Here is a 7897-nt window from a genome sequence, read left to right on the forward strand (position 1 = left end):
TCCCAGCCTGTCCCAGCCGCACCTGACGGAACAAGAGCCGCACTCTCTCTGTGTGTGGGAGGCCTGATAAGGAAAGAAAGGCTGGGCGACTGGCGAAAAAAGCAGCCATGAATGTGGTGATAAAACTGTCGGAAGTTCTAAGAGCAGGAGTAGTAGCTATCGATAACAAATATCTTGAACTGTCAGTCATTTCGGTCATTCCCTCCACACCGTCCCCGTGGGCTGTGCATTTTCTTTCACAACTACTGCAGTTGAAGATTGTTGAATCTTGTTATATAATTTTCTTTCTACACGGAGTCGGCGTCAGTTTATCAGTTCTCGCCAACAAATACAAGTTCGATGGCCGCGGTATCAGGCAGGTAATAAACACGGCCTTTCCTCCCCTTATCGCTGGCTCGCCCCCGCATTCTCCGAACGACTCAAGATCAAAAGTGGCCGCCCGACTGCACGACGCTCACTGTAAAAACTTTCCACGGAATTTTCTGCGGGATTGACAATAATTTTTTTTGCCAGGAATGTACTGGGGATCCCGGCTCTTACATGCTAGTATGGCGGGCTGCATACGCGCTGGCTCGTAGGCCTGTCGCGAGCGCGCAGGATTTCGCACATACCCCGCGGTTCCACGGGGACGCTCGCGGTTCCGCGCGGATGCGCGAAATTCTGCGCGCTCCTGACAGCTCCTTCGAGCCGGTGCTTACACGGTAAAAACGACGTCCTTGTTTCCCTGATGTTTGGAAAACCATGACGTTTCCCATGCATTTCTTCCATTAGACGTACCGTAATTTTTCCGTATTTTCTACGGAAACCATATTGAAAGACCGCTCTTAAGTGACGGATAGACCGTAATTCTTTCCGTAAAATTTTGACTTATTGCGTAGGATAAATTATAAATTACACTATGAGTCAAAGAATTGGATTTTGAGAGACTAGAGAGTCCTAAGTTATGATTTTGCGAAATAGGCAATAACATGAAACTCTATAGAGAGCCCGATTGTTTAAACTATTTGTTTCAAATATTATTTATTTGATATATAATTTGACGGGGAAAATGTACGGGGTGCATCGTTCTTTGAAATACGGACAAGTCCGTATCTCTAAATTACAATCATCCAGTTACGGTCTGGTACCGTATGTGGAATTTACGGAGAGTACCGAAAGGATTCCGTATTTAGCCTACGGAATTTCTAACAGTGTTCTGCAGATCGATCACATTCAGTTTTAGAAGACAGGGTTCGCATCGGTTCGCGCCCGCGCCCGACAGCGAGCTGGACGTGCTCGATGAGCAGGAGGGGCAGGGGAAGAGGGGGCAGGCAGGCAAGAGAAGATTGACATGGAATGAAAGTAGTGGGGATGCCTCAACTTACTCAGGCGGCGGGGACCTTGGGCCTCGGGCGGGCCGGGCGGGGCGGGGCGGGGAGCGGCGGCAGCACTGTGGCCGCCGTACAGCTGATCTGGCTAGTGCGTAGCAGGCGGCAGCCGCAGATCAGGCCGCCGACACCGACAGCGTAGACGCGCTGGCCCCCGACGCGTCCTTCACCTTCGGTGTCCATGGCGTCTTCGCAGAGGTCAGTGACAACGCTGGTTGGTTGCCGACGCGCGCCTTCGGCACCCGCGAGCCTGTCGGCCGCTCCCGCTCAGCTGTCATAGTTGCGTTTAGGTTATGTCGCCCATGGCTGCGGGGAGCGCTGTTGCGGCGGCGGCGGCAGCGGCAGCGGCCGTCAACAGCTGAAGGCGCGGCGCGCTTCTGTTGGAAGCGCGCGGGACAATCGAAGGCGGTGGGCCTAAAGGCGGGAAGTATGAAGAAATAACCGAAAAAGATCAAATCCGGTGAGGGTCGTATCGACGTTTGATCGTCTTCTGTCCCCACCAACTGACATCGTTGCCGGAAATCATCCAGCGTTCCCATTTTACTTAACGCATCCTCCGACAAACCTTGAGTAATCCGAGAAAAAAACAACACAAATACTCTTAGGTGGAAATGATCAAGTATTTGAGTTGAATTTTTATGCCGACTTATACCGGTTTTTAGTCTTCTGAGTAATGTGTTCATGTGAATCTGATTTTTAGAGCCTTAAATATGTGTTCTTATTCTCAAATCAATAAGGATTAACATTTCATTTGGGAGGAAATTGATAAAACAACTGATGATGTGTTTTGTAGGAAAAACTGTTAGGCCTCATATCCCTTCCTCTGTTTCTTTCGTTAGCGGTTGGCCCGCGGGAGGGCCGGCACCGCACACCGAGGAAAATGGGAACCACTTCGTGGATCAGGTGATTCCCGCGCTGGTCACCGACGGCGCCCTGGGCGAGGACGTGGCCGTCCTCAGCCATGACATCCGTCCCGTGGGTGGCTACGGCCAGGACCACTGGATGTCGTGCACTCTTAAAGTGGCCCTGGAGCTCGACGACCGGAAGCTGAAGACGAGAAGGTGAGCACGACAAAGAAAGACGACACATCATACGTTTCCCGGCGGCTGCCGCTGGCTGCCGGGGACCGGGCCGTACTGAGCGGGTGGGCGGGTGCTCGAGGTGCGGAGAGGCGGGGGAGGCCCTCTTGTGGTGCGCTGGTGCGCGGCGCGGTCTGGCGGCCGCTGGGCTCCCGCACAGAGTGCCCTTTGCAGGACGACCCTCGTGGCGAGGCCTGGCCTCCGTGCCGAGGCCCTCGTGGCCACGGGGTTATGCAATGCCATGCCAAATGAAATCCCCGCCCGGCACGCTACATGGGGGATAAGGAAGGGTTTCGCTTCGGAAGCTGGGCAACTGAGTGCGGATTTGCGACCCTCGCCCGGGGAGGACGAGGGGGCGGTGGGCGGCAAGGGTTGCGGGAGGGAGAGGGGCGTTGTTCTATTCCGATTCGCAATAAGCCCAGGGTTTGCTGTCTCCCTCTGAGGTACGCGGGCTCAAGGATGCTGGAGGCGAAGGGCGCGGGGGCGGGCTGAGGGGGAGGGGGGGGGGCTGAGCCTCCCTTGCAGCAAGACCACCGCAGCCTCCCCTTCCCAGCCCCGCCCGCTCGTCCCGAGGAGCCGGGGCTGGGCCATATTAGCCGGTTTCCTTCACCTAATTGAATCGCGTTAAACGTCAGGGCGACGGACCGCCATGCGGACCGCAGGGCGGCGGGCGGGCTCCATGGGCGGGAGGCGGCTCGGCCAGGAAGGTCTCCCCGGCCTCGTGTGTCGCTGCAGGCGGGCGCGCCGCGCGGGGAGCAGCACGGGTGGGATTAAAACGCCGACTTCTTTCCCTCCTTATCTCTCGCATGGCTCCTGCCCCCCCCCCCTCCCCTCCCTCCTACCCCACCGCCACGCTCGGACCAGACCGGACGGTTAATTTGAGAGTCCGCAAGGGTGACAAGGGCCGGGCCGGGCGGGGCGGGGCGGGGCGGCGGTCGCGACCTCCCTCTTTTAGTTTCCGGACGAAGCTAAAGCAGAGGGCGCCGCGGCGTACCCTTTGCTGCGCATCCGCCGGCGGGGTTGGGTTGGGACCCTGGTCTGGGTGGTACCCGCCCTCCCCCCCGGTCCCCCCACCTTTTGCCCCTCTACAAATGAACGGAACTCCGGCGGGAAAGACGGGAGGATTACAGGAGAGCACTGTTTGTTGGTATTAAGGCTAATGTTGTAGATTTGTGCTGCAGCGTCTCTGTTCGGGGAACGCCATAATTGGCGTGATCACGCACAAAAGCGACAGCATCAGACCTGGTGAAAGGGGCAATGAAAATATGGACCCGATTACAAAACAACTAAAGGCTGCTTTGTCTCAATGTTTTTCTCCCTCCCATACCACCCAAGACCAACGAGTGTCCTCCTTTGCATCCCTTGTTTTTCGCATCTGAGAAGCACTTTTGTATTTTTGCTATTCTCGTTGTTTCCTTGCAGGACCGTCCGCCTCGTGGCCAAGTACCAGGCCAACGACCCGGTGTGGCTGGACACCGCCGTGAGTTGCCGCAACGAGGACCACATGTACAACCAGGTGGCGCCGTTCTTCCAGTCGCTGTGGGACGAGTCGAGCCACGGCGACCCCGAGCCCCTCGGCATCTTCCCCAAGTGAGTCGGTGGATTCGTGCCAGGTTAAAATATACATTTATTTTGTCCGACACAAAGAGACAGAGAGGTGCTTGCTAGATTCGAAATTGCATAATGTGTCACATGTGCTGAAGTGTGCACCTTTCTCTTTCCCCCCAAAAAGGAGCCCTTTCCAACAGGCCGTTCCAGTCTATTTAAAGCGAAAGTTATTAACATGACATAGAGCAAACTCACTGATGTTGCTGTTTCCGCAACAATCATGATTGGTCTAGCTGGTCAGGTGTAGCTCTAGAAAACATGCAAGCTAATATTCAAATATTAAAACAAGATTTTGTTTTGTTATTTAACATGGAGAAACTAGAAAAAAGAATATTTTTGAAAAATTGTAACATTACCTTTCTAAAAAAATAAGAGAACGTTAAGGGACCTTAGAGAAAATTGCAAACCAACTTTGGTGACAGATAAAGAGTATCTATTTTTGTTTTGAGAGTTACGATATTCTGCTTAATTTTCTTCATATCTTTAATAGGAAGCAAAAATCCATCTCTTTTTGCCATAGTTGGTTTGAATCAGTTTTCAATCATCTTTCCAATGGTGTATAGTCAGTTTGGACCTTACTGCAATGATTCATAGAGTTTTACCTATACCCCCTCCCAATTTTGCAGTTTTGGCCTCAAAATTTTAGGAATTTATATCATATCTCCTAAGCCGTTTGAGTTAGTCGAGTGTTCTTTCCTTTTTTTCTGGCAGGCGCTCACCAAGGCAATAAACCATTTCAGTCGATTTCAGTCTGGTGGGGTGGGCAAGTGGGGAAGAAATGAAGAACCACACCGGAAACAGATTGTTCAGAACGTAGCTAGAACAAGACATAGCATAGCGCATCCGGTTCTGTTAGATAGCAGGTTCTGAGAGTCCGTGTTTATAGTTGATGATAAAAGGATTAGATAATAGAACTATCTTTGATTAGCTCGAGATGATGCTCCTTCAGACTGAGGATTAGTTGAAGTGAGTTGAAGTGCGATTAACGCTTAGATCTTATTGGCTAATACCGGCTAATACAGATCATGTGACAGGTCCAATACCCTATTTGAGTTTGAACCGTCTGCAGAACCCTGCTGCTGCACACCAGTCTCTTGGCTGCACGGCCCTCCTCTCTTCCGCCCGTCCCAGCGCTGCGTGCGTAACAGCGTGCCGGCCTAAACAACCCCGGCGTTGTGCGCGTTGCAAATAAAAAGTCGGGTGCACCATGTTCCCCCTCCCGGGTCCCTCCCGGGCCCCTCCCCCGCGCACTAGCCCTGCGTGTGGGCGCGCGGGGTCGTGCGTGGCTCGGCTCGTGTGTGCCGCTGCCGGCCGCAAATTCGCCTCGTCGTGTTGCCTATGTTCCGGGAGGCTTTATTTTTCAGCTGGCCCGTGGGATGGGGAGGGGGGGGGGGCTGCGGGCGGCCAGCGGTCTATTAAACTTGTACCATCCAATTTTATGTTGTTTCTATGGTGGATGCCGCCGGACCTCGCCGGACAGCCTACGGGGTCCTGGGGTCCGCCCCGCTGGGTCCGCCCCCAGCGCCACGACCGGGCTCGGTTCCGGTCAGAGACTGTGATCGGGCTGGGTAAAAGAAGGATGAAAGGGGAAAAGGGGGGGGGGGTGTTGCCTTGCCTGTCGGACGTCGCGAGAACGATTCGAACTCAAGGGCACAAACACTTCCCGAGTCATACACAGTCCCGACCGTTCGCGGTCTCGTGTGACAAGCTGTTGGGCGTGCATAGCACACAGCATACAGCAACATAGAGGAACCGCCTGCCACGCGCCCGATTGGTTTTCCTTGAAACTCTGTGGATGGGAATTGGATTTTTCTCTATCAATGAAATCATTGGCACATTTGTGTGTTGTGTGTAGTCGGGACGGGCACTCCAGCTGTTTGCAGAACCGCCCGCAACGAGTCGGGTATTTCGATCTCTTTGAGACATTTATTTTACATTTTCCAATAAAGCTGAAATTCGGAAGAATGCATGGAACAAGAAAACGGAAGTCACAATGTTAAAGCATGGCGATTGGGTGTATTTAGATTGTCCGACTGGTGGTGATTTTTCCAAAATCCTAAAAAGTACTGTCTGGCCTGCTAGGTTTTGTCCGACCTATTTCCGAGCCTATTTCTCTTTACAATGTGCCCCCACCCAGGTTTCTTGGTCAAATAGTTCCGGAGAAAAGTTGCACGCAAGATGTAAAAGTAGAAATGTCCGATAAGCAAGAACTATTCAAATCTAAACAATTTTCAATGGCTCTATGGATCTCTCCGATGCTTAAAAATTTATCAGAAAGTTAACCTAATGAAGGGAAACCTCACTTGGGCCAAATTTAGTCATTTTAATTAGATATTTTTGAACATAAGTAAAAACAGGTTAAATTCTAACGTTCAATATGTATTTCCCAACCTTCAGCGGATGGGTCAGGTCGTCTATTCTGCGAAATCCTTGTGGATAGCTATCGGCGTGCGCTGCGGCGGCGGCACTCCTGCATCGGGCGGGTTGTTGGGTACGTCGGGTCTGGCCTTGCAGGCGACTGATTCGGAAGGGAAGAGCGTTCAAGCGGCGCTGCCCCATGAGTGCAACAAGGACTCACGGACCTCGCCCCCTCACCTCTCACTTATTCCGGATATCCATCGGACGGACCTTGAACCTGACAACCCGACTAACAGTTCCTGGGTGTGTGTGGGGCGGGCCGCGCATTGGCTTGTTGGCTTGACGAGCGATCGGACCAACCACAGCCGCGCTTCTTTACCTTTACCCGACAACCCGCTTGATGCAGCAGGTCAGCAGGTCTCTCGACCGCATCGGCCGCCGGCGGCAGTGGTTCCCATGCAATAACGCACGAGTGGTCACGCACACACACACACGCATACTCACCCCCTGCCTGGTGGGTTCAAACACTGCTGACCCGGTACCAGCTGTTTTTCCCGCACGCAGCGTTGGTGCCCCCGCTCGCCCCCGCCCCGCCCACTGACCCTAATCTGCACCATTACCCCCCTGGGCGGTGCGGTGCGGTGCGACCCGTCTGGGTTGACCAGGGCGCGGCAGGGACACTCACCGCTTGTCGCATGGCTGTGATTGTGCCGCAGGTGCTACAGGGCCTCGGCGGGCGGGGAGGGCGCCACCCCCCTGGTGGTCATGGAGGACATGTCGGCGGACGGCTTCCGGCTGGCCAGCTCGGCGACGGCCCTGGACGGCGCGCACGTGTTCCTGACGCTGCAGCGCCTGGGCAGGATGCACGCCCTGTCCTACGGCGCCAAGGTGGGTGACACACTGGAGGACGTTTTCAGCGCGTCCACAACTTTTTGAATACAACTCCTGCCAATACAGTACTGAATAACCAAGAGCTTGCAACTCCATCGTGCCGCAGGTCCTCAGAAAAAGCGACTTCCTGTCCCTGGCGCGCCAGCTGCAGGACGCCGAGTTCGGCGAGTCCAACCGCGCTTACCAGACGGGCTTCATCGGCGGCACCACGGGTCCCGGGCTGCGACGGCTCGCGGCGCGCGGCGACCTCGACGCGGCCACCGTGGAGCAGCTCCGGCGCCGGCTGCGCGCCGGGCGCGACGACATCCCGGACGGCGTGTTCAACGTGATGCTGGAGGCGCGCAGCCCCGAGGAGCCGCTGGCTGTCATCGCGCACGGCGACTTCAACCGCAACAACATGATGTTCAAGTACGACGAGGCGACGGGCAGGCCCGTCGACGTGCGCTTCTTCGACCTGCAGACCTGCAGGTACGCGACGCAGCTTGAGGGAGCATCTGGTGTAGATATTTTAATTTTGATTTTAATTTCCCTACAAAGCGCTACAAAGTATTCTCGGAGATTGTTTTTCATCCCATATTTTTTTTGTATTTTTTT

The 7897-nt window shown here is 54.3% G+C and overlaps 2 protein-coding genes across 3 annotated transcripts in view; one reads left to right on the top strand and one right to left on the bottom strand.

The window, feature by feature from the left end:
• LOC113214032 (uncharacterized) overlaps positions 1-1502 on the bottom strand; it is a 48452-nt gene extending 46950 nt beyond the window's left edge. Inside the window, exon 1 of the mRNA XM_052265678.1 lies at positions 1365-1502. The gene's annotated coding sequence lies outside the window, so the exon portion shown is untranslated. The remainder of the gene's footprint in view (positions 1-1364) is intronic.
• LOC113213833 (uncharacterized) overlaps positions 1416-7897 on the top strand; it is an 8519-nt gene continuing 2037 nt past the window's right edge. The window contains exons 1-5 of one of the 2 annotated variants that reach the window (XM_026433035.2): positions 1416-1565; positions 2207-2428; positions 3869-4036; positions 7129-7300; positions 7410-7771. In XM_026433035.2, coding sequence (XP_026288820.1) covers positions 1549-1565; positions 2207-2428; positions 3869-4036; positions 7129-7300; positions 7410-7771 — 941 coding nt within the window. In that variant the 5' untranslated portion in view covers positions 1416-1548. Of the gene's footprint in view, positions 1566-1688; positions 1828-2206; positions 2429-3868; positions 4037-7128; positions 7301-7409; positions 7772-7897 lie in introns of those variants that run through there. The other variant, XM_052265677.1, reaches the window with a different exon arrangement.

Source organism: Frankliniella occidentalis, unplaced genomic scaffold (genome assembly GCF_000697945.3).
Source record: "Frankliniella occidentalis isolate FOCC.00 unplaced genomic scaffold, Focc_3.1 Scaffold29, whole genome shotgun sequence".
NCBI classification, from domain to species: domain Eukaryota; kingdom Metazoa; phylum Arthropoda; class Insecta; order Thysanoptera; family Thripidae; genus Frankliniella; species Frankliniella occidentalis.